Raw genomic sequence first — 26014 nt, forward strand, 5'->3', positions numbered from 1 at the left:
TTGTTCTGACAGTTGCAATGACATTGATATAGGACTGCTGGGAATAATTTTGGAGATGGTCATTAATTATGTAAGACTAACAATGCTGACAAAATGGAAGTCCTCCCTAATGGAGAAGGTAAATCCAAAGAGGTACACAAGACAGCTACTTGAACTAGAACAATGAAGGACACAGCTTTGTCCCCTTTGATGATGCTACTGAATTTCTGCATTCTTTGAGGTGAGGAGTGCTGTCTTTTGAGAATATCAAGTCCACCCAAGTCATTTATATTGTAAATTAGATGTACAGTAGTGTATGCTAGAATATTAAGTTAGTAAAATGTAATAATTATGTCGCTAAACTAGTAAACTAGACTCCCTCTTCTATATGACTATTTGGTATAACTGTAGAACAATAAGTATAACTTTACACTGAGCTAATGAATCCGATGATTATTGTGATATCTGCTTCATTTTCTGGGTTGCACATTGTTTTCTTGTGTCTCTGATTGACACAGTTAGAAGGTATTTCTTAACTTTGATAGGCTAATCAATTGTCATATGTGCCCGAAGTTGTGGGAATGTAGTTTAAAGATGGCCACAACTTAGCTTGCAGATCAAAGCCAGTCATCCATGTGTTGGATCTTTCATAAGATGCATTTTTGCTGACCCCTGTGAATTCTATTCAGTGCTGCAAGCTTCATTGGTGCTGATATAGCTTGATCTGAGTTTTAGCATGTACAGAAGACCATAAAAGACTTCTCAAGGTCACAAGTGAGGATGTTAGCCCATGAATACATGATGTTCAATTCTATTTGTAATTCCTAAATGTAAAGGAAATAAGCAGTCTTTCCCTCCATTAGTAAAACAAAACCAACATACAGTCATTAGGTGATAAATATCAAGTAATATTCACGAAACTATAATGACCACCTCCAACAGGAGAGTCTAAACACCCAACCTTGACGTTCAGTCCCACGATCATCTCCTTGTTCTCTGATATCTAGAGCTCATTTGACCAAAAACTCTGTGGCAGCCACATAAATTCTGTGACTGCAAGGGCAGGTTAGAGGATAAATATTCTCCACAGGGGAGAAATTTACCTTCTATCCACCATCAGAAGGCACAAGTTGGGTTTACGTTTCACTTGCCCATATGAGTGGAACGCCAAGAACACTGAAGATGCCTTAGCATCGAGCAACCTACTTGATTAGTTACCCTGTGCATCAAGCTGAATAATCTTTTCATATGCGAGTGTAGAACAATTGCTGCAGTATGTTCTATCTTGAAAGTTACTGACCCTGGCTCTGAAAGTGTGATGGTTTTGGTTCTCTGCCCATAAAGCCATAAGCCCAAGAGGAAATTTAAACCCTCTCCGATATAGGTATCTATAGGTATTCTCACTATAGGGAGGTTATACTGCATCAACCTACCCTTAAGTGACTAGCTTACTTTCCTGTCTAGTTCCTGCATCATTTTTTGAGGTCTAGTTGCCAATATCCTCCCTACCCTACCAAGGATGAGGTACTTCCAGCTAACACAATAGTTCAAACAAAGTTTATTTTATTTGTAATGGTGCAAGTTTAAATTTAGACAAGTAGGTTTTAACACACATTTAACACTCAGGAGATTTATGATTTATAAGATATTTCTGAATTACAAAATTGATAAACCACAAAGGATTTCAAAGCATAGATGGAATTCTTAGGAACTGAAAGAACATACCAATGAGTGGCAGACGAATGAGTTATCTGTTGCAGAAACTGAAGGTCGAGGAATAAGTTCTATGTTTTGTCATCCCATCCTTCTGTCATTCCTAACAATCCCAAATGCTTTCTAACATTTATACTGTTGATACTATCTGCATGTAATGCTTTTCAGATACATTGCTGGGGCAAATTAATTCACACAGATGGTCTAAAAACATTTGGGGATAAACACCCCAGCCAGACACCCAAAATTAAAACTGCAAGGGCTGACTTTCTGAGCGCAAAAATATCCCAACTATTGATTGATCATTCTTATCTGTGGCTGTGTTTGATGTACTAAGTGACAATATCAAATTAATCTCAGGGGTGTAGTTTATGGTGACATATATGTACTTTGATAATAAATTTACTTCAAACTCTGAAACCAGTCTGGTCTGCAAGCTTACTTGAACTCAATCGCAATGGTGCAAATAACTCAGCCAGTGCTATCTGGTTTGATGCAGGCCAATTAACATAACCCCCACTGTTTTATGTTGATTAAACCTCCAACTACAAAACATCATTGTTTACTTGTTTAAAACAAGATGCGGAGCAAGGAATGGTTGTTAGAAGTTTAATTTCATCACAAACAACTCTGGCTCTTGGTCAGCAATTTAGATGCATATCATATTTTTTACTGAGTTAAGTATTGTATGTAATTAGTTTTGCTACAACAAGTGTATGGGACATTGGAAAAAAAGTTGAATTTCCCCATGGGGATGAATAAAGTATCTATCTATCTATCTATCTATCCTCTTGGGCTCTGGAACATGAATACCTATCGTAAAAGCACTCCCCAAATCCACCAGGAAGGATGAGGAAGCAACTGCTGGAAACATCACCATGTGCAGACTTCAAATATCACCCTACCCTATTTCAGGAATATATCACCATTACTACACCCACACTGAGTCTAAATCCTGGAACCTTCAATGGACATACTTCCACCAGAAGCATTACAGCAATTCAAGGTGATGGCTTCCTGTCACTTGTTCAAAGGCTGTTAAGGTTAACAGTGAAAGCCCTACCATTTAGCCTGAAAAAAATGACTAGTTTCTGGTAGAGGGGAATTAGTGATGTCCTGGTGAATTGGGATATTTTTGTTTCCCTCACTGGTTTTCATGGTGATTGGAATATTATGGAAAGTGGTTGAATTTGCCAGCAGAATTGGCCAATAATCCAGTCAACTCCTTTTTCTAATGAGCTAGAGTTACAAATTCAAATCAGTTGGGGATTTTTAAATGGGTTAATTATATAAGACAGGAACAAAAGTTGGCACCCATAATGGTACACAAGGAATTACTAGATTGTCATCAAAAACACATCTGGTTCACTAATGTCCAGAGAAAACTGTCCTTACCCATTTAATCTAGACCCAAGGCAACATTGCTGATTCTTAGCTGTGCTGTGAAATAGTCCAGCAAGACACTCAGCTCAAAACCAACTAAGGATAAGTAACAAATGCTTGCAAATTAAAAGCATCCTGTAAGGTCGATGAAATTCTGCTTTATAATTTTGGAAATGAAAGGAAACTGATAGCAACAAAGTAACTGTGATACTGCCAGATTGCTGGATAAACCCAGGTGTTCATTAAACCCCTTCCATCCTTGCCCAGAATAACTATTCGATGACTACATTCCCACAGCAATTAATATGACATTGCAAGACTGAATAAAGTAATGAAATTGCCACTCTAAGTGAAACACATGAGTATTATTGTAATGAACTGTGGAGCAAAAAATTGATTATTTCTTGAAATGAACCCAAAATTTAAGTATCAACTTGATTTGCATTTAGTACGAGAGTGTTACTTTTCTAACTTCTAGTTGTTCTTCAATATTATGTGGGATAATTACTGAAAAATAATTTCTAAAGAATACATGGCTCTGAATTTGAATGGCCTCAAACTTTGCATCAATGTGCTGCTTGAAAGAATTGCCGTGCGGGTTACAAGAGGTATCAGCTGATGATCAGATGGTGAGAGTTGCACATGATGTGAGTCACAGCAGTTTTTAATAGGCCATGAGGAACTTTGGTGGCTGACAGAATGATGAAAGCAATGCAGAAGGAACGGGATGAATTAAATCAGATAGAGAACAAAGGTTAAGGAAAAATTGCCTTAAGAGATAGTAGGCTGGAAATTAGCAAGCTTTTTTAATAAACAAGATTACCATATTAAAAAAAAAATTCCTTTAACTGGGTCAGATCAAATCATCGTTTCTTTGTGAAACTGTACCCATCAGGAAATTACCCAGCAAATTATTTTTGCATGCATGTGGTGTCAAATGCATACTTCATGATATTGCTTCTTTTGCATGGCATATTTCCTCTCTTGGAAGAATAATTAGCAGCTATTAGCTTTGCTGAATAGTCACAGTATAGCCCGGAACTTCTTCAATGCATTAAAAATTGAAAAATGTAGGAACTCTCAGCAGGTCAGGCACCATCTATGAAAGAAGAAATAATTAACATTTTTAGACCGAGAAGAATCTAACCTGCTGTCATTTTCTTTATATAATATTTATATATGATTACATAATTAAATAAGATTATAAAATTAATAAATGAACCAACCAGTTCCCCTCCACCACCACCACCCTCCTCCTCCATCTAGAAGAACTGGTGCTCACCCTCAACAATATTTCCTTTACCTCTTCCCACTTTTTCCAGACTCGAGGGGTAGCCAGCTTGAGCTCCAGCTATACCTACCTTTTTGTTGGCTACTTAGAAGAGTCCAAGTTCCAAGCTTTCCCTGATAAAGCTCCCCAACGCTTCCTCCGCTACATTAATGAGAACACTGGTGCTGCTTCATGCACCCATGCTGAGCTCGTCACTGTTATCAACTTTGCCTCTAACTTCCTCCCAGCCCTCCAGCCCTTAAATTTACTTGGACCATTTCTGATACCTCCCTCTCCTTTCTCGATCACTCTGTCTTGCTTTCTGGAGAAAAACTGTCACCAACATTTTTTATAAACCCATAGGTTCCAACAGCTATCTTGACAATGCTTTTTCCTACCCAGTCTCCTGTGAAAATGCTGATCATTTTCCTCAGTTCTTTTGTCTCTGCCAGATCAGTTCCCAGGATGAGGCTTTCCTTTCCATAACATCAGAAATGTCCTCTTTCAAAGAGCAGAATTTCCATTCCTCCACCTTTGATGATGCCCTCACTCGCATCTCCTGCATTTTCCGAGCATCCACACTCACCCCATCTTCCTGCCACCTTAACAGCGATAGAGATCCTCTCGTCCTTACCTACCACTCCATGAGCCTCTGCATCCAACATATCATTCTCCACAACTTCTTCTCCCTCCAAAGGAACCCTACCACAAACCACATGTTTACTTATCCTTTCTCTTTCTGCTTTCATCTGGGAATCTACTGGGGTCATCTACTGTAATGTGTCTCCTCTACAATAAGACCTTCATAAATTGGGTTTGGCTTCGTCGCGCACCTCCGCTCCATCCACCAAAAGTGGAACTTCCTTTGCCATGAAGAGGCTACCCTCAAGGTGAAGGAGCAGCATCTTATAATCCATCTGAGTAGATCCCATCCAGAAGGCATGAGCATCAATTTCTTCTTTCAGTTAAAAAAAAAATCTCTATTCCTCCCCTCATGTTCTATTCCCCACTCTGGCTCCTTGCCCTTTCTACCTGCAAATCACCTCTCCCTAGTGTTTCTCCTCCTTCCCTTTCTCCTATGGTCCATTTTCATCTCCAATCAGATTTTGTCTCTAGCCCTTTACCTTTCCTATCCACCTGGCTTTACCTATGATCTTCTAACTAGCCTCCTTCCCCTCTCACCACCCTTGTATTCTGGCAACTTCCCCATTCCTTTCCCACCCTGGAGAATGGTCTGAGCCCCAAACATTGACAGTTTGTTCATTTCCATAGACGCTGTCTGCCGAGTTCTTCCAGCATTCTTTTATGTGTTGCTTTGTATTTCCAGCATCTGCAGAATTTCTCATTGAGTCAGAGAAAAGTACAGCACAGAAACAGGCCCTTTGTGTTTGTCATTTTCTTTGTTTTGTTTTATTTCTGAATTGTTTCCTACATTGGTCTGCACACTATGCAATCTTGCCTAATCGAAAGATGGTTTCAGAAGTGCAAATGTTTGCCAATGTCTTTAGCTTGATCACTATTTTATTAACTGTTTTCTCTGGTCACTGAATAAACATCCCTAACTTGCTTCATTCATAAGTTTCTGACATGATGGACTTAAATCATCTTTGATATTTTGACTGTTTTCTTCAAATGACACCTTCCCTGGCACTAGCAGATTTACTAATAGTGCAAATCCACTCAGCCAATCAGGTAACACTAAGAATGAGAATCAGAGCTGATGCTTCAGGTCTCTGACACCATTAGAGAAGGACAAGAGGGAGACAAAGAGATTACCGTAGTTTTCAATCACCAAACAGATGTAAGGAAAGAGAAAGAATACCTTGAGTATGGTGTGGTCAAATAAGTTAATTTGGCAATTGGAATCAAACTGTGCTTCATTGTTTTATGTGTTACTCATAGCAGCATTCTGGGGCCAATGAAAAGAAAAAATGAACCAAAGTAAAAGCCGAATGATAGGTTGGAATGATCAGTTCTGACACTGACAAAAAGAACGGCAGAGCTACCTTAAGGTAAAGAATGTGGCATTGCATCCAGTTGGCCGTGACATTTTGGAGCAGGTGTGACCTGCACAAAAAGGACGGGTTGCACTTGAATCCCAGGGGGACCAATAGTAGGGAGGTTTGCCGAGGCTACTGGGGAGAGTTTAAACTAGAACTGTTGGGGGCTGGGAACTGACATGAAGAGACTGGGGAAGAGCAGGTTAGCTCACAAATAGAGAAAGCTTGTAGACAGTGCGAGAGGGAGGATAGGCAGGTGATAGAGAAGAGACACGCTCAGACTGAAGGCTTGAGATGGGTCTATTTTAATGCAAGGAGTGTTGTGAACAAAGCGCATGAGCTTACAGCATGGATCAGTACTTGGAGATATGATGTGGTGGCCATTACAGACACATGGATGTCTCAGGGACAGGATTGGTTACTTCTAGTGCGGGGTTTTAGATGTTTCAGAAAGGACAGGGAGGGAGGTAAAAGAGGTGGGGGCGTGGCACTGTTGATCAGAGATAGTGTCACAGCTGCAGAAAAGGTGGACACCATGGAGGGATTGTCTACAGAGTCTCTATGGGTGGAGGTTAGGAACAGGAAGGGGTCAATAACTTTACTGGGTGTTTTTTATAGGCCACCTAATAATAACAGGGATATTGAGGAGCAGATAGGAGAACAGATCCTGGAAGGGTGTAATAATAACAGAGTTGTCGTGATGGGAGATTTTAATTTCCAAAATATCGATTGGCACCTCCCTAGACCAAGGAGTTTAGATGGGGTGGAGTTTGTTAGGTGTGTTCAGGAAGGTTTCTTGACACAGTATGTAGATAAGCCTACAAGAGGAGAGGCTGTACTTGGTTTGGTATTGGGAAATGAACCTGGTCAAGTGTCAGATCTCTCAGTGGGAGAGCATTTTGGAGATAGTTATCATAATTCTATCACCTTTACAATAGCATTGAGAGAGATAGGAACAGACAAGTTAGAAAAGTGTTTAGTTGGAGTAAGAGGAATTATGTGGCTATCAGGCAGGAAATTGGAGGTTTAAATTGGAAACAGATGTTCTCAGGGAAAAGTATGGAAGAAATGTGGTAAATATTCAGGGGATATTTGTGTAGAGCTCTGTATAGGTATGTTCCAATGAGACAGGGAAGTTATGGTAGGGTACAGGAACTGTGGTGTACAAAGGCTGTAATAAATCTAGTCAAGAAGAAAAGAAAAGCTTACAAAAGGTTCGGAGAGCTAGAAGATTATAAGACTACTAGGATGGAGCTTAAGAAGGAAATTAGGAGAGCCAGAAGGGGCCATGAGAAGGCCTTGGCGGGCAGAATTAAGGAAAACCCCAAGGCATTCTACAAGTATATGAAGAGCAAGAGGATAAGATGTGAAAGGATAGGACCTATCAGATGTGACAGTGGGAAAGTATGTATGGAACCCGAGGAAATAGCAGTAATGAATACTTTACTTCAATATTCAGTATGGAAAAGGATCTTGGTGATTGTAGTGATGACTTACAGCAGACTGAAAAACTTGAGCATGTAGATGTTAAGAAAGAGGATGTGCTGGAGCTTTTGGAAAGCATCAAGTTGGATAAGTCACTGGGAGCAGATGAGATGTACTCCAGGCTACTGTGGGAGGTGAAGGAGGAGATTGCTGAGCTTCTGGCCATGATCTTTGCATCATCAATGGGGACTGGAGAGGTTCCCAAGGATTGGAGGGTTGCGGATGCCGTTCCTTTATTCAAGAAAGGGAGTAGAGATAGCCCAGGAAATTACAGACCAGTGTGTCTTACCTCAGTGGTTGGTAAGTTGATGGAGAAGATCCTGAGAGGCAGGATTTATGAACATTTAGAGAGGTATAATATGACTAGGAGTAGTCAGCGTGGCTTTGTAAAGGGCAGGTCATGCCTTATGAGACTGAATAAATTTTTTGAGGATGTGACTAAACACATTGATGAAGGAAGAGCTGAAGATGTAATGTATATGGATTTCAGCAAGCCATTTAATAAGGTACCCCATGCAAGGCTTATTGAGAAAGTAAGGAGGCATGGGATCCAAGGGGATATTGCTTTGTGGATCCAGAACTGGCTTGCTCACAGAAGGCAAAGAATGGTTGTAGTTGGGTCATATTCTGCAGGGAGGTCAGTCCTCAAGGATCTGTTCTGGGACCCTTACTCTTCGAGATTTTTATAAAGGACCTGGATGAGGAAGTGAAGGGATGGGTTAGTAAGTTTGCTGATGACGCAAAGATTGAAGGTGTTATGGATAGTGTGGAGGGCTGTCAGAGGTTACAATGAGACATTGATAGGATGCAAAACTGAGCTGAGAAGTGGCAGATGGAGTTCAACCCAGGTAAGTGTGAAGTGGTTCATTTTGGTAGGGCAAATATGATGGCAGAATATAGTATTAATGGTAAGACTCTTGGCAGTGTGGAGGATCAGAGGGATCTTGGGATCCGAGGTCATAGGACGCTCAAAGCAGCTAGGCAGGTTGACTCTGTGGTTAAGAAGGTGTATGGTGTATTGGCCTCCATCAATCATGGAATTGAATTTAGGAGCCCAGAGGTAATGTTGCAGCTATATAGGACCCTGGTCAGACCCAATTTGGAGTATTGTGCTCAGTTCTGGTCGCCTCACTACAGGAAGGATGTGGAAGCCATAGAAAAGATGCAGGGGAGATTTACAAGGATGTTGCCTGAATTTGGGAGCATGCCTCATGAGAATAAGTTGAGTGAACTTGGCCTTTTCTCCTTGCTGCGAAGATGGATGAGCAGTGACCTGATAGAGGTGTATAAGATGATGAGAGGCATTGATCTTGTGGATAGTCTGAGGCTTTTTCCCAGGGCTGAAATAGTTGCCACAAGAGGACACAGGTTTAAGGTGCTGGGGAGTAGGTACAGAGGAGATTGTCAGGGGTAAGTTTCTTACTCAGAGAGTGGTGAGTGCATGGAATGGGCCGCCGGCAACGGTGGTGGAGGCGGATACAATAGGGTCTTTTAAGAGGCTTTTAGATAGGTACATGGAGCTTAGTAAAATAAAGGGCAATGGGTAAGCCTAGTAATTTCTCAGGTAGGGATGTGTTCGGCACAACTTTGTGAGCTGAAGGGCCTGTATTGTGCTGTAGGTTTTCTATGTTTCTATGACATGCCAGAATAGAAGATGTACTGTTCTTCCTCAAACTTGCACTGAACTCCAAAGTAACAACACAGAATGCAAAAGACAGAGAGGTTAGAGTGGGAGTGGGATAGACAATTAATGTAGCATTCCCCATCCTACTCCCAGTCTAACTTACTGCCTTTGTATGAACCGATGGGGGAGGGGGAGGTGAAAGTGGAGTAACTCCACACAGGCAACCTCCATAGTCAGGACTGTACCGATTGTAGGGCCATCATTCTGGTACTCGTGAGAATGTGGAAGGATTTACAATAAATGCAGATTTGTGATTATGTTTCATAAAGTAAAACATAGAAAGTAAAAAAACTAAAACAGTAAAAGAAATAATGGTCTTGAAGTTAAAGGCTGAGCTTCAAAGTTCTCCAGGGGGAGGAGCCTTGCCTGACATGTTAGAAAATGAGGCGATGAGTTCCTCGGCAACTGTATGTTTTAATTAATTATAAGCTTTATCAATGCAGAATCTATCTTTGTTCTCATATTCCCGTAACTCTGCTTGAATATTTTAAATTCAGGAAACATATCCAGGAATTGAGTTCATCCAGCAAAAGCATTTATTGTTTGATGCATAAGTTCCATGACAGATATGAGTATGATGGAAAATAAATCACCTTTTAGAGTGGGAAGTGCAAAGGATTCAGGCTGGAGAAAGCAATTAAGAAAAACAACTTATTTTGAGTTATTCATCTTTTGGAAAAGACAAAGTCTTTAGTTTCTTTCCAAGTTCTACATTTCCTCACTATGTTTCTTTCCCCTGGTAACTGGCAGAAGATGCCCAACCATTCTGTTTGGAACTGAAGTATCAGGTCTGATTCCGAAAAGCAATTCTCACACTTACTCCCACTACTGCTATCACCAGGTGTTCCCACTTTCATAGTGGAAGCATTCAAAAGGTCAGGCAGCATCTATGCAAAGAAGTACAGTCACTGTTTCAGATCTAGTTTTCTTCTCCTCTCGACCTTGCCTGAACTAGTTTTACCATCCTCTCCTTGTAGCTGAAATCCCTTAAGCTCTAGAAATCGTACCAAATCTAGGACGTTGATACTTTTCGAAGCTGCGATACGCAGGGCTCCACATTTGTGGCCTAACTGGTATTTTGTACAGGTTCAAAAACAAAATTTGTTTTATGTTTTTTTTCTCCAGTTTATGAATCCCAGATCCTAAGTTGAATGATGTGGCCACTGTACTCACCATTTTCCCATCATGCCCGACAAGGATTACTGCACACATATACCCAGCTTCTGTACCTACACATTGCTGCCATTCCTCTGGGATATTACCACATAAGTCTTCATAATCTTTTGGGAATGACAGTAAGATGAACTTGAATGATAAAGTTTTATTGTAGAATCCAGATGATAGATGGGTTCTGTTTGTGCTACAGTGGAAGACGAGAAATTATACTTCATATTCTCTCCACATTACAACTGGGACCCCAAGTGTGTGAATGGAGTCACACACCTTTCATGTGCTGGAAGGCATGGACTTAAAACTCTGCACAAAATCCCGTGTACAATTATTGCTGGATCACTTGACATTGCCAGTAGGGCTTCTGGCAGGTCTGTAAACCCATAAAACATTTCAAAATTCACATCCAGCATTTGTCCTGCTGAAGCCTCCCGTGGAGTCTCCTACATCCGAACAGATTTCTGAGCTCACCCTTAAATAAAAAAGAACTTGTGCTGCCTGCCCTCTCCCCCTGATCTGGCTGTAGGCTAAACATGCCTAATGACTGAAACGTATAGGTCCTGGTTCTGTTAGCACATAACTTTTGCCCTGAGTTGGCGACCAGAGTGATATTCATTCTTCTACACCTCTTGGCCTGCTGTTCCATCCTGTTGATCTGAGAAGAGAAACGACAAGCATAGGAAAGCTTCTCTGTTTTCAGTAAATTGGAGGGGATTGTGTCCTGGAAAGAAAGCTTGTTGAATCAAGTGAATATGAGGATAGTATTATCTTCAAATATTTTCTGCCTCTTTGCTGACAAAGGATTAAGGAGTAAGTACTTTAGAGATTGTGACTCTGTTTTCGCTAAGATGATTAAGTGATGTAGTTCCATCTGAACCCTGCAGCTAACAACTGTTTCTAGTGATATATTTGGATGATGTTGCTGTCATGGGTGTGCTAATAAGGTGGATAGGCTCTGAAGGTTTCAGATAGTGGAGGAGCATAGGGAGTTCAGATCCAAGTGGTAATTGATGAGAGCACTGAAGTTTTGTGCATAGAGCGGTATGTAAGGTTCTTGCTCTTGGTCAAGTAGAGCATTTCATGATGAATTCATGATTCTCTACACATTTTTCTCAGCACCCGTGCCTCAGTATATGTGGGTTCAGAAGGATCAAACATTCCTAGTGCCTTTTTTAGATTCATCGGTACAATCCTCAACCATCTATTTGATGCCTCTGGTCCTAAATGGTCCAGCTTTAATACTGTGTCATAAACCCCTGTGTCATAAATCTGAATGTTAAAAGGCCTGAACAGATTAGATATGGCAAAGTTATTCCCCATAGTAGGGGAGACTAGGACAAGAGGGCACAATTTCAGGATTGAAGGACGCCAATTTGAAAAGAGATGTGAAGAAATTACTTTAGTCAGAGGGCGGTAAATCTGTGGAATTTGTTGCCACGAGTGGCTGTGGAGGCCAAGTCACTGGGTGGATTTAGGGCAGAGATAGATAGGTTCTTGATTAGCCAGGGCATCAACGAGTACGGGGAAAAGGCAGGTGAGTGGGGATGACTGGAAGAATTGGATCAGGCCGTGATTGAGTGGCAGAGCAGACTCGGATGAACTGAATGGCCTACTTCTGCTCCTATATCTTATGGTCTTATGATTCTCCTTAGGCACTCCTCTCTTCCTCTGCACCAAACCAGCTTGCTGTCTCTCACATTCCATCCTTGCATGTTTCCCGGTTTATCTTCAGTTGTAGATCACTGGGCTGCTGCCATTACAGTGCACACACTGTGAAGAGCAGACAACTTCACAGAGTTGGCTTGCTTTCATCTGCGTTGCTCTTTCACAGAATCTAGCCCCGCTGAGGCAATAAGCCAACTAGGAGTTCAGTTAACTCTGCTGAAGTCACTATAATGAGCAGGAAGCATTTATTTTAAATGCCACCAGTACTGGAGGCAACAGTTAGAACTTAACTGCATATTGTGATCTCTGTGTTGAATTTTGTTTTGGGGGGTGGTGGTGGTGGTGGTTGTGTGTGTGTGTGTGTGTGTGTGTGTGTGTGTGTGTGTGTGTGTGTGTGTGTGTGTGTGTGTGTGTGTGTGTGTGTGTGTGTGTGTGTGTGTGTGTGTGTGTGTGTGTGTGTGTGTGTAAAATCAACTGCAGGTGCTGGAAAATCTGAATCAGGAGCAGAAAATCCTGGATACATTGGATATTTCAGGCACATTCTCTGGAGAAAGTGGATGCATTCGTGTTTTGGGTGGAAACTTTATTTTGCCAGAATTGATGATTTTTAGAAAACGGGACTATTTAAAATGGAACACATCACGGAGAATGGGAATCTCTCCAAATTACATAAATACTGTACACCAGCCTTTATATGCACTTTTTTGATTAAAGACAGATTCAGATTGAACTAAGTATATTGGCCTTTAATTCAAAATAATAGAATGATATGGAACAAATCAGATAACATATAGTCCAATGTGCCTTCGGCATCTCTTTAAAAAATATATTTAAAATAATTTCGCTCCATTACTCCATCCACTACAACAGGTAGGATTCCCCAGCAGCCACTCATTTTAATTCTGCTTCCTATTCTGACATGTTGGTCCATGACCGTCTCTACAGTTACGATGAGGCCAACCTCAGACTGGAAGCGCAACACCTCGTGTTCCGTCAGGGTAGCATCAAACCTAATAGCATGAGCATCGACTGTTGAAATTCTGGTAATTACCTCCCCTTCCTCTTCTAACCTGCCTCCCACTTCCCTCTGGTGTCCTGCCTCCTTCCCTTTCTCCCATTATGTTCTCTCCTTTCCTATCAGATTCCTTCCTCTTCAGCCCTTTACCTATCACCTTCCAGCTTCTCATTTCATTGCCCTTCCCCTCTCCATCACTTGGTTTCAACTATCACCTGCCTGCTTCCACTTCTTTGCTTTCCCCCCACGTGCCGCATCCCCATTCTCTTATTCTGGCTTCTTCCTCCTTTCTTTCTAGTCCTGATGCAGGATTTCGGCTGGAAATGATGACTGTTTATTCATTTCCACGGATGCTGCCTGACCTGCTGAGGTCCTCCAGCATTTTGTGTGTGTGTTGCTCTGGATTTCCAGCATCTGCAGAATCTCTTGTATTTAAAATAGCTTGGTTATGATGAATTGAATTGAGTTGACTTTACTTCTTATATCCTTCACATGCAAGAGGAGTAAAAATCTTTTATGTTATGTCACCGTCTGATTGTGCAATGTACAATTTATAGTAATTTGTAATAAATTGTATGTTCAACAAGACAGTCCAGGTAGCATAGAAATACAATTGTATCAGTGTGAATTAATTAGTCTGATGGCCTGTCCTGGAGCTTGTTGGTCCTGGTTTTAATGCTGAAAAATATATTTAAAAAAACCTGTGTGGTTTCTGAAATAAACCACAGATTTCACCAGCGGTTATCAAGATGGCCACAGCCAGTAGATGATCTCTATTTGATTGCAACTATGGTTGTGTCTTGACTATGCATAAACCAGTCGATGATACTCATCAGACATCTTCAACCTGCGTACTGTAAAAAAAAACAGCTTTAAGAAAAGTATCTTTGCATTTTAAACTTCGTCTTCATCTGAATATCTGATATGAATTATGAATTGTTGGGGACCTAGTACTAATACCTACAGCATTCCATAATCATAATTTCCCATTTTGTCCCACTTTCTGTTTTCTACTTGTTAACAAATCTTTATGCTCTGACAAGTGTAGTATTAACCATAATAACTTGCATGCTAATCTAGTTTAATAAGCTCTCGATTAGAACTTTATCAAAGACCTGAAAATTCAGATACACCATTTTAATTGGTTCACCCTTAACTACTTTGCTGGCAGCAATTCAAAGAGACTAACAGATTTGTCAAGCATGAATTCACCATCAAAAATCTATGTTCACACAGTCCAAACCTGGTATCTTCCCAGTGCCCTGCTAACAGTTCCTTATGTTTTTATTTTTTCGGAGAGTTTTTCTGTGCCTTATGAAGGCAGAGACATGAAATTTGTTTATTGGTCATTTGCATATTTTCCAAAGTCATTTCCCCTGATAATTCAGTGACTGACCCTAATTAACTTCAGCTAGTTTTAGTTTTTTTTCTTTTACCCATTAATAAATGTTCCTAGTTTTGTGTTTGCTGCTGAACCACTCTTATAAACTCCTTTCTCTCACTACCAATGCTGTCAATGCCTTGGTCTTCCTTTGCAGAGTTTTAAAATGTCTAAATTCTCCAGCTTTTTCTTGTAGTTAGAAACATCATTAGCTTTTCCTTTGTCTTAAATCTATTTGTAATTTCTCTTGCTATTCATTGTTGATAAACATGACTTTTTTTAGTTAACAGAACATATTTGCTTGTAAAACCTATATTAATTCTCTATATTGTCCATTGTTTTAACTGTCATGTCTTTTAACATAGCTTCCCCTGTAATACAGTCAAATGATGCTTCATGCATTTGCAGTTTGATTTATCCACATTTAAGATTCTCATTCCAGATTGAACAAAATCACTTTCAATCTTCACATAAAATTCACTGGAAGTTAGAGCTGAACATGAGTGGATGCCACTGTGATGTAGCAGCTCTACCCGATTTGGCCACTCTGCTGCCATCTTCTCTGATGTTCTGAGTGTAGATCATTCCTTTCCACTTCCTTTATCCCTCCCATTAATGTCAGGGCTGCTCTGGCAATCATTCCATTTTTTTTAGAACTCTTCTGAAAATACTCTGCTGTTTCCCCTTTGACAATGCAAGTCACAAACAGAAAAATACATGGTTGACCGTCAGTTTCCTCCATGCAATTTGCACAAGCAAGCCTGCAAAGAGTAGGCGGCTGGTGGTATCCGCACTGAACCTAGAGGCAAGTGGTCCTGGGTTCGAATTCAGCCGGCTTTCCACCGGTGCTGGGTTGAGGGTCGAGCTGGCACCTTGGCCTCTGTAAAAAAAAAAGACAGACGAAAGCAAAAGGAACTGTAAGGTTGTTGCCACAAGGTGAGGAGTGGAATGAAAGATTCATTTGGCTCTGACTTTGAGTTGCTGAAAATCCAGACTGATTAGAATAAAGCATAGAATAGTACAGCACTGGACTGGCCTTTCAGCCCATCATATCTGTGCAGAACGTAATGCCAAATTAAACCAAATTTTCTTCTGCCTGCACATGATCCATGTCCCACCATTCCCTGCAAATGCATGTGCCTATCTAACAGTTTCTTATATGCCCTGATCATATCTGCTTCCTCTTTACCCCTGGCAGCCTGTTCAAGGCACCTATCATTCTTTGTATTTTCTGTATAACAAAAGAAGTTTGCCCCCTCTCCCCTTAAATAATATTTTACTCTGGGAAAATGACTTTGATTATACCCTATCTATGTTTCTCACAATTTTATTATTTTCTAATAGTTCTCCCCTTAGCCTCTCATGATCCAAAGAAAACAACCCATGTTTGTCCTGTCCAATCTCTATTTATAGCCCTACCCTGTAACCATGGCAACATCCAGGTAAACATCGCCCATAGCCTTTCCAAGGCCTCCACCTCCTTCCTGTAATAGGCAACCAGAATTGCGCATAATAACAGTTGTTATAAATGTATCAGTAAAATAGAAATATTAATAGATTAAGGAAATGTGCGGTGTTTGGTTCTCAATTCACACCTTCCTGATTATGACTCTTAAAATGGATCATTCATATCACTTTCCATTATTGAACTGGACTAATTTCATGAAATAAAATGAGAAATAAGCTTTCATTTATTTTTCAAAATTATGCATAATTTTACTGTATAATTTGTTGCTAGCTAAAGAAGATAATATAATGGTTTTTGCTTTGTTTGCTCCAGGATCTGAACTGATGCCAAAAGCCCTTTCTACCAGGATTATTGGTGGGATATGGTGGTTTTTCACCCTCATCATCATCTCCTCATACACCGCAAACCTGGCTGCTTTCCTAACCGTTGAGCGAATGGAATCCCCCATAGAGTCAGCCGATGACCTAGCGAAACAAACAAAAATAGAATATGGGGCAGTCAAAGATGGAGCCACCATGACTTTCTTCAAGGTAAAAAAAAATCACACTTACTTGACACTTTTCTTACCATTACGCCTGGGCTTCATTTTAGCCAGGTTTTAGTATTGTGTCGACAAGTGTTTAAGCATGCATAATAGATCATTTAAATCTATCATCTTTGTTTGAGAGGAAAATTTATATGAGCTGGTGAGATTCATGTTGTAAATATGGATGATTTATCAGCATTTTGTGTGTCTCGAAGTTCTGTATGTTACACTGTTACAGCCACGGGGTCACACATCCATTTGCTATGTTTTCAAATTTTAATCTCGGAATGTCTATTACTCAAGACCACATTCCGAACAAAAGTCATTTCCCATCACCCCCTCCCACAGCCCTGTCACCAGGAAATATTATTTTATCTGCAAATTATGCTTACAGAACAGCAGGAGTTGAGCACTAAAACATAACTCTTCAGCAAGAGATCAGAAGACTTCCCTTCACCCCACTGAGTAGTAAATAGGTAGAATTGACTTCCGTCAAAAAAAGTTTGATGGATTGAAATGCTAACTTTGAAATGATGACCTTGAAATAATGACTATCCGGTCGAAGAAGGCCATAGGTTAGAAGAATGCAGAGAAAGAAGTGAATTTATGATCAAATTCTATTTAGATCTTGTGATGCTAAAGCTTGGAAATGTCAACTGTGGAATGCAAATGCTTGAGAAATGAATAATACAAACTATTTTGTATAATGCGAACTACATTAAAGTCAAATTCCATGAGCCCAGCAACAAGGAGCCAGCTTCCAGTATATATATATATATATGCTAATTAGATTTTATGGGGTCATGAAAGTAATTCTGCAATGTAAAGTGTGGAAAATCAGCTCCTAAAATATTACTGTTGGAATCTGAGTTGATAATAGTAGAGATAAAAACAGAAATTGGTGGAAATTCTCAGCAGACCAGGCAGTGCTGTGGATCGAGAAACAGTCGGTGTTCTGAAGAAAGATCATGGACTTGAAACACTGACCAAGTATTTCCAGCTTTTGCAGTCTTTGCAATTTTTTAATGTTTTGATTAATGTGTATAAGTATGTTTGAGTATACACTGGAGAGATGTCTAGAACACTGCAAATTTTGGAGTAAAGATCTTTAAGACACTGTGATTGCTGAAAGGAGGTTAAATAGAGTGAGTAGAATGAATGAGAACATAGTGTAGCGAGGCAGTAGCTGAAGTATATTTTCTTGTTGTTTGATCCTTTTCATGCTTTGTGGTGCATTGGGCAGCATTTATGCTGTTTCAGTAGCTTTTAACTGTTTTCTTACAAAGCTGAGTGCTAGCTTGATGCTCAACCCTGCATGAATGGAAGGAGCTGACCAGATTTGAACTCGGGACCATTCAGCTCGAAGTCCCTTGCTGTTGCCACTACTCCACCAGCCGGCTACATTGTCTTGACAGCATGAAGTAGGTCAACTGAGAAGTTTAAAGGGGCAATTCTATGACTGGAACCTTGACAACTGAAGACACAGCTAATCAAGGATGGGACAATGAAAATCCAAAATGCTATACACCCCAGATTAGGAGTCACACTTTCTTGTGGAATGGAGGGTAAGAAGTAGTTACAGAACTTGAGAGGAAAGAACATACATGGATGAGAAAACAAAAATGAGAGTTTTTAAATCAATGTTACATTACCAGAGTTAATCACTAGCGCAGTGTTATGGCTGAATGTGATGATACAGCTTAGAATGGGAGGCTGAAGTTTAGATGACTTTGAGTTCATGTGCAGAAGAAGGAGATTATCGATCCAAGAGCACACTGGAGACTGGTTAAATTAACAAAGCATGGATAAAAGTTTCAGCAACTGTTAGGCTGTGGGAAAGACAGTTAAAGATTAAAGGTTAGATTTATTTGTCACTTACATCAAAATAACAGAGCATATAGTGAAATATGTCATTTGCATCAAATCAAATCAATGAGAATTATGCTGGGCAGCCTGCAAGTGTCACCATGCTTCAAGTGTCTACATAGCATGCCCTCAACTCAATAACCCTTGCCTGTATGTCCTTGGAACGTGAGAGGAAACTCAATGAAACCAATGTGGTCATGGGGAAAATGTACAAACTCCTTAGACACTGTGATGAAAATTGAACCTAATTGCTGACTCTTGGCACTGCAAAGCAATGCGCTACTCATGCGCTATGTTACAATGCTGCCCCTATTCATTTAGTTTGAGGAAATATTATGAAGGAGGAATAGTTTTACCACAGTGATTATCCCTGGATCAAAAAATAACACCACCATTTGAAAAGATTAGCCAACAACGATTCTCTGGGTGAACTGCCCAATTATTGGATGGACCACTGAGATACTGTATTGAGAACAGAAGACTTTATGATCTCGTTGAAGGGAATTTTTGTTAACCCTGAATGCTGGGCAAGTTATCTAATGTTTTAGCAACAATGGCAGGTAAAAAGGAAACTGGTTCAGTGGAAACAGACATCATGTTTTCAGATAATATTGCTAACACCTAGATATCAAACGGAGAAAGCTTGGAATGTACCACAGTGACAGTATGGAAATGAAAGAGGTCATTACAGGTAGGAGTAGGGTTGAGTTCCCAGGAAATACGTCACACACGAACTGAATTTAAGGATGACATGAGCGGAGTCAGGTGAGAAATTGGAGAATGACACAAATTCAGGACAAGGAAACTGTGAGATTGGGAGTGGCAATTATTGTTAGCGAATATTTGAGCTGGTGGGCTAAGATAAAGAGGAAGACCGCAGTAAAAGTTAAGACGTTCTCAATGTTAATAGCAAGTCCTTCAACATTTTTGTGGAGATGAAGGTTGACAAGATAGATTGCCGCAAGGGAAGAAAGCCAGAATGGTCATTGCATTTTAGTATGAATTGGAATACTGAATAGTTTTGACAGGTTAGAGGTTGACCTTAGTACTTTATGTGTTATGACCAGAATGACTAAATTTGTCATCTGTTATATCCATTCAAGTCAAGGTTGCTTCGAGAAAGTATTGTCTGTACCACTGAGAATAGGCAGGGTGAGAGAGACCAGCCATTTTAAGGACAATTTGATCATCAAAGGTTGCAGTGAGAGTCCAATTATGTTAACAGAGAGTGAACCAAGGGAATGACCGAGCAAGATCAGTGATCGAGGTAGTGGGAGTAACGCAAGAGATGGCAAAGTCAAAGACACAGACTTGCTTGTCCTTTGTGATGTGGCATAGTCCACCTCAAGCATGTGGATGAGGAAAGTGGGGGGAGCTGTTGCCAAGTAAAGAGTTAGAGTAAAAGTCAAGTTAATAGTCATATGATCAAGCAAACGGCTTTCACTTTGCAGGAGTGTGAGTGAGAGGCACTGAAAAGAGCAAGTCATACTGCATGTTTTACTTTGGAGATTTGTGATTTGAGAGCGAGAGTGGGAAATATTGGAAAGAAGAAGTCTTGTTGCTTTTGAGTTTCACCAGGACCAATGAAACAGAGTTAAGGTTAAGAGGAGTGGCCATTGTGGAAATCGACAGGGTTAAAGTAGGGGAGCTGAAGCATTGCCTCGAGAGGTCTCGGCGAGAAATGGCGGAGGCTAAGTGGAGTTTCTGGTAGATTTCTCTTTCTTTATTTTTTCATAGAGTAGCAAGAATGGAGCCCAGGGCAGGGTGTGCTCCTCTTACATAATGTGGGAAGTCAGGTTGACTTCCAGTGTCGCTGATGAATCTATCTGTGAGACTGTATCTGGCTGTAGCTCCTTGTGGACTACATTAGGGAACTGGAGCTGGAGCACAATGACCTACGGATGATTTGGAGAACAAGGTTATTGATAGATAAGAGCAACAGGGTGGCAGTTATATCTAATGTATGTTTCAGAAGACAGGCACCTGGGCGACTGTCAGGAGATGGAAAGGGAATAAGCATCTCCTGTGGCTGTTTTTCTGAATAACAAATATACGTCTTTCAATACTGTAAGGGTGAGGGGCAACCTAGCATGATAAAGCTTCAGTCTGGCACTGGGTCTGGCTTTCTTGCTCATGAGGGAAGCAGGGAGAAGAGGAAAATGATCATGATAGGGGAAAAATAATTAGGGGAACAGACAGGAGATTCTGTAGACATGAAAGAGTCTCCTGTATGGTACGTTTCCCCCCAGCTACCCGGGTCAGAGCCATCCACAGCATTCTACAGGGGAGGGTGAGCAGCCAGAAGTCATGGTACATATGGGTACCAAAGGCTTAGTTAGGAAAAGTGATGAAGTCCTGAAGAGCAAATATTGGGAAGGAAGCTAAAAAGCAGGACTTCAATGCTAGTAATCTCAACTTTGCTGTCTGTGCCACACGCTAGTAAGGGTACAAATAGGATGAATGCATGACTGAGGAATGATGCAAGTTGCAGAGTTTCATATTTGTGGACCATTGGCATCTCTTCTGAGGAAGACATGACCTGTACAAAACTAACATGTCATGTCTGAAATCGAGATGGACCAATATCCTTGTAGGCAGGCTTGCTAGAGCTGTTTGGGTGAGTTTCAACTAGTTTGGAAGGGTCTAGGAAACAAAACCAGTGTGAATGATCAGAGGATGGGGCAGTTTGTATACAAGTAGATATAGCATGTAGAGAGACTGTGAGGAAGATAGGGAGTTGATAGGGCAAAATTACAGTCAGCTGTTGGGCTGAAATGTGTTGACTTTAATGAACAAAGTATTTGGATCAAGGGTGATGAACTTGAAGCATAATTTGGTACTGGGAACTACGAGTATAATGTTGCAGTCATTATAGGGACTTGGCTGTCACAGGGGCAGGAATGGCTGCTTGATATTCTGTGTTTTAAATGATTCATAAGTCACAGAAAGGGAAATAAAAGAGTTGGGGCAGTGGCATTCCTAATCAGAAATAGTATCACAGCTGTCAATAGTGAGGATTTCGTGGAGGGATAGTTTACTGAGAAGGTGTTGGTGAAAGTCAGAAATAGGAAGGAACAATTACTTTACTGGGAGTATTCTATTGACCTTGCATAGTAACAGAGACATTGAGGGGCAGATCAGTAGGCTAATTTTGGAATGGTGCAAAAATAACAGTATCGATGTCATAGGTGACTTCAACTTCCCTAATATTAATTAGCCTCCTTATTGCAAGAGGCTTAGGTGGGGCAGAATCTGTTCGGTGGGTCCAGGATGGATTACTGCACAAGATGTGGACAAGCCAACAAGAGGAGGGGCCACATTGAATCTAGTATGAGGTGATGAAACCTGGTCAGTTGATAAATTGCTCAGTAGGCGAGCATTCTGGAGCCCATTACCACAACTCCCTGATCTTTAGCATAGCCTTGGACAAAGGTCGGATGGGGGATAAGAGAAAGTGACTGGGATGGAAGAATTCTTTGATCAAATGGCTGTTTTCCCAAGGCAGCAGGAAGTATAGACAGATTCAGTGGTTTTGTTGACTGACTAGACTGCATTCATAATTTTGTGCAACTAGGCAAAACAATCACCATGCCAAGCTGTGATGCAAATGGATTAGATACTTTGACTTATTATGGCACATCTGTAAAAATTTGGTGAAAGTCATTGGTAATATGCCAAATTTCCTTAGGGTCCTGAAGAAGTTGAGACAAGCTGTGCTTTCTTTGTTGCAAGTCCACACGGCCAGACCAGGGCAGATAGTCCATTGATACAGACAGGAGAATGTATTCCACCCCACTTGCTGAAGTAAATAAACTGCTCCTTAATTTTGCTGCAATCTGCACAGGATTTGAATCTATGGCCCGCATCTCCATCGGGGTCGATCTCTTTTTTCCATGGGTTCACTCTCCAGTAGGTGGATCTGTGATGGCTGTATTCAAGTGCATCAGAGTCTGACAGAGAGGGTGGCATAAATTCTTGAGTTCAAAGTGAACATTACTCTCTGAGCTCATCAAGAAGGAGGAATATGCTTTGCCAGCGATTCTACTGAACTTTGCTTTTAGCGCATTATTGCATGAAAACCTTGTAATAAACAATGGCTGACCTGGGACCCTAGCTCATCTGTTGACATCCTTGATAGCATTGCGAAGCTTGTACCTGGTTGTACCTGACTTGAGCTTCATTCGCAGTTCATCCATGGTTTCTGGTTGGGGAACACACCTGGACTGACCTCTCGGGCATGCTGTCCCTGTACGCTTACTGATGCAGCCCGTCACAACAATTAAGCTGGACACTGAGTCCTTGTGTATGGGGTAACACACAAAATGCTAGAGGAATTCAGCAGGCCAGGCAGCATCGATGGAAAGGGATGAAGAGTTGGTGTTTCAGTCATTCATCAGGAAGGGAGGAAAAAGCCAGAATACAAAGGTGGGGGGAGGGGAAGGTGATAGGTGAAGCCATTTGAAGGGGGAAAGCAGGTGGTTGGAAATGAGTACCTGGAGACTAAAGCAATCAAAAAAAGCTCATCTATTTCCTCAGACCAGTTACTATGTGACTTTCTGGACCAGATTCTCACGTTTCACTTTGTGTACAGGAAGAAGGAGCACAGCCTGGTAGTCTGGTTTTCCAAAATGCCAGAGGTAAGATGGAGCAGTAACCATCTTTAATGGTTATTGAGGATGCTTGAGCCTCCATTGTGACAGGAGATGTGTTGATATTTTGATAATGTACTCTTGAAATTGGTCTGGTTAAATATCTCAGCTACCTCACTCACCTGGAGGAGAGGGATGCCAATGTTAGAATGCTGTTCCTGGATTACAGTTCAGCATTCAATGCCATAATTCCCTCCAGATTCGACAGAAAGCCCAGAGACCTTGGCTTGCACCCCTACCCTTGTGCAATTGGATCCTAGACTTTCTATCAGATCACCGACAATTGCTAAGGATGAGTTCCCTCACCTCTACCTCTCTGGCCCACAACACAAGTGCCCCCCCCCCCAGCATTGTGTCCTGAGCCCCCTCCTCTACTCCCTTTACACCCATGACTGTGCTGCTACACACAGTTCCAGTCATAAAGGAGTCCTGGAAGATCATCGAGGACACCAGTCACCCCAACCACAAACTACCGTAGATTCCGGACTACAGAGCGCACCTGATTAAAAGCCGCTGGCTCTAATTTTAGAAATAAAATCAATTTTTTACTTGTAAAGGCCGCACCGGATTTTAGGCAGCACCGGATTTTAGGCCGCACCGGATTTTCGGCCGCAGGTGTCCCACGTTGTAATATGAGATATTTACACAGAAAGATATTACACGTGAGGATTTTTTAACTTTTAATTAAATCCATATGGTAACAAAAACAAATACATATTGCAAATGCTTTTTTTCGAACCGTGCCCGTAACGCGGCTACTTTTAAATATACGTTGCGTATACTTCTTTACTGAACAACATTCCAATATCTCCTAACGACTGGTAAAAAATATATATACTGCAGCCTACCAGGAAAAGTTATTGATCGCCTTTAACTTAAAAGCAGCGTTTTCGCTCCGCCGCTCCCCCCCGCCGTCCCGTTTATCGCAAACCGGTATCCCACAAGACGCGGCGAAACCGGGTGTGATGTCATAGCATCCCGCGATGTAGTACAGAAAACAAATATAGTTAAAACTCTTCTAACTTTAACTAGAAAATGAATTACTAAGCGAAAATATTATAAACTAAATAACTGCCATAAAGGCAGCACAATGCTTTTCTTCGAGTGTTTTCCATGTTGATGAGGGTGAGTACAAATGACTGATTTACAATAATTTAATTGTGAAAGTGCGCTTGATTTATCGTACAATTTCATTGGACCTCTGTGAACTACTCATCAATTTTATTGGTCTACTGTTACGAGGCAAAATGTTTTCGGCGGCATGAAAAAAAATAATACATTAGCCGCACCGTATTAAAGGCCGCAGAGTTCAAAGCTGTTCAAAATGTGGGAAAAAAGTAGCGGCTTAAAATCCGGAATCTACGGTATTTCAACTGCTTCCATCTGACAAACGGTACTGCAGCATTAAAGCCAGGACCAACAAGCTATGGGATAGCTTCTTTCTACAAGCCATTAGACTTGTAAATCCACATAGAAACATAGAAAACCTACAGCACAATACAGGCCCTTTGGTCCACAATGCTATGCTGAACATATACTTACTTTAGAAATTACCTAAGGGTTATCCATAGCCCTCTGTTTTTCTAAGCTCCATGTACTTATCCAGGAGTCTCTTAAAAGGCCCTATCGTATCCGCCTCCACCGCCGGCAGCCATTGTGATGGAGTTGTAATGCAACGATTTTTACTCCCTCGCGTTGTGGATGGATGTAAGATATAAGTAAATTCAATGATGAACAAGGCCTGAGATTACACAATTTCAAAGTTATTGATAGAAATATAGTTCCCCAAGTGCAAGCTTCACATCTGCCTGGGGTTAGATGTAGACTATCAAAGGGTAGACAAAGTGCGTTCCTGGAGCATGGATGGAATTTCGCCATTAGATATTCCCAGTCGGAGGAACAGGAGCTTACAAAGACAGTCATGCGAGTGCCACGGGAAGCTGATTCAAAAACAATCCCTCTGCCTGTTCTTTTGCCTGCAGATCCATAGTTCATCCAGTGAGTTGAGAAGCCTTCAGGTTGTATGGTGCAGTTGGGAGAAGCAGATCTCACCCATGTCTCCATAAGACAGAGCACTTGACAGGAGCAGACTTTGAGGGACTTGTGTGAAATTCTCATGAAGCTTACATGTTTTATGATTTCAAGAATGGTTAATTTATATAAATAGATAAATTGACTAGGATAGGTATACTTACTCGCAAGTTTAAAGGAATAAGGCGTGATTTCACAAAAATGTATAAAACTTTTACAGGTTTGGGGAAGCTGGATGCAGAGAGGATGACTTGCCTGACTGTAGGGTCTAAAATCAGGAGTCTCTGTCTCAGAATAAGAGTTGGAGTGTTCAGAACTGAGATGAGGTGAAATTTCTTCACTCAGAGGGTGTTAAAGCTCAGGAATTCTTTTCCCCAGAGAGCTGTGTGGATTCAGTTGTTGAATTCATTCAATCAGAGTTTGACAGACATCTAAACATTTGAGTTAAGGAATATGAGGATAATTCACGAAAATGGCGTTGAATAGATCAGCCGTGATCTTGATGAAAGTTATAGCAGGTTTGAAGAGTCTGACGAATGAATCCTGCTCCCATTTCTTACATTCTCATGTTTATTGGTATCTCTTGAGACTTGAAACATACACTCACTGCCCACTTTATTAGGTACACCTGTATGTCTGCTCATCAGTGCAAATATCTAATTAGCCAATCATGTGGCAGCAATTCAGTGCACTTTTGAAAGCCTCCCACTTACGAAATATACCTTTGTT

At 40.9% G+C, this 26014-nt stretch overlaps 1 protein-coding gene across 2 annotated transcripts in view; it reads left to right on the forward strand.

Annotated features, from left to right (window-relative positions):
- LOC140719685 (glutamate receptor ionotropic, kainate 3) overlaps window positions 1–26014 on the forward strand; it is a 554019-nt gene that overhangs the window by 439749 nt on the left and 88256 nt on the right. For both annotated transcript variants that reach the window (XM_073034483.1, XM_073034485.1), the window contains one exon: window positions 16526–16743. In XM_073034483.1, coding sequence (XP_072890584.1) covers window positions 16526–16743 — 218 coding nt within the window. The remainder of the gene's footprint in view (window positions 1–16525; window positions 16744–26014) is intronic.

Source organism: Hemitrygon akajei, chromosome 32 (assembly GCF_048418815.1).
Source record: "Hemitrygon akajei chromosome 32, sHemAka1.3, whole genome shotgun sequence".
Taxonomy (NCBI): domain Eukaryota; kingdom Metazoa; phylum Chordata; class Chondrichthyes; order Myliobatiformes; family Dasyatidae; genus Hemitrygon; species Hemitrygon akajei.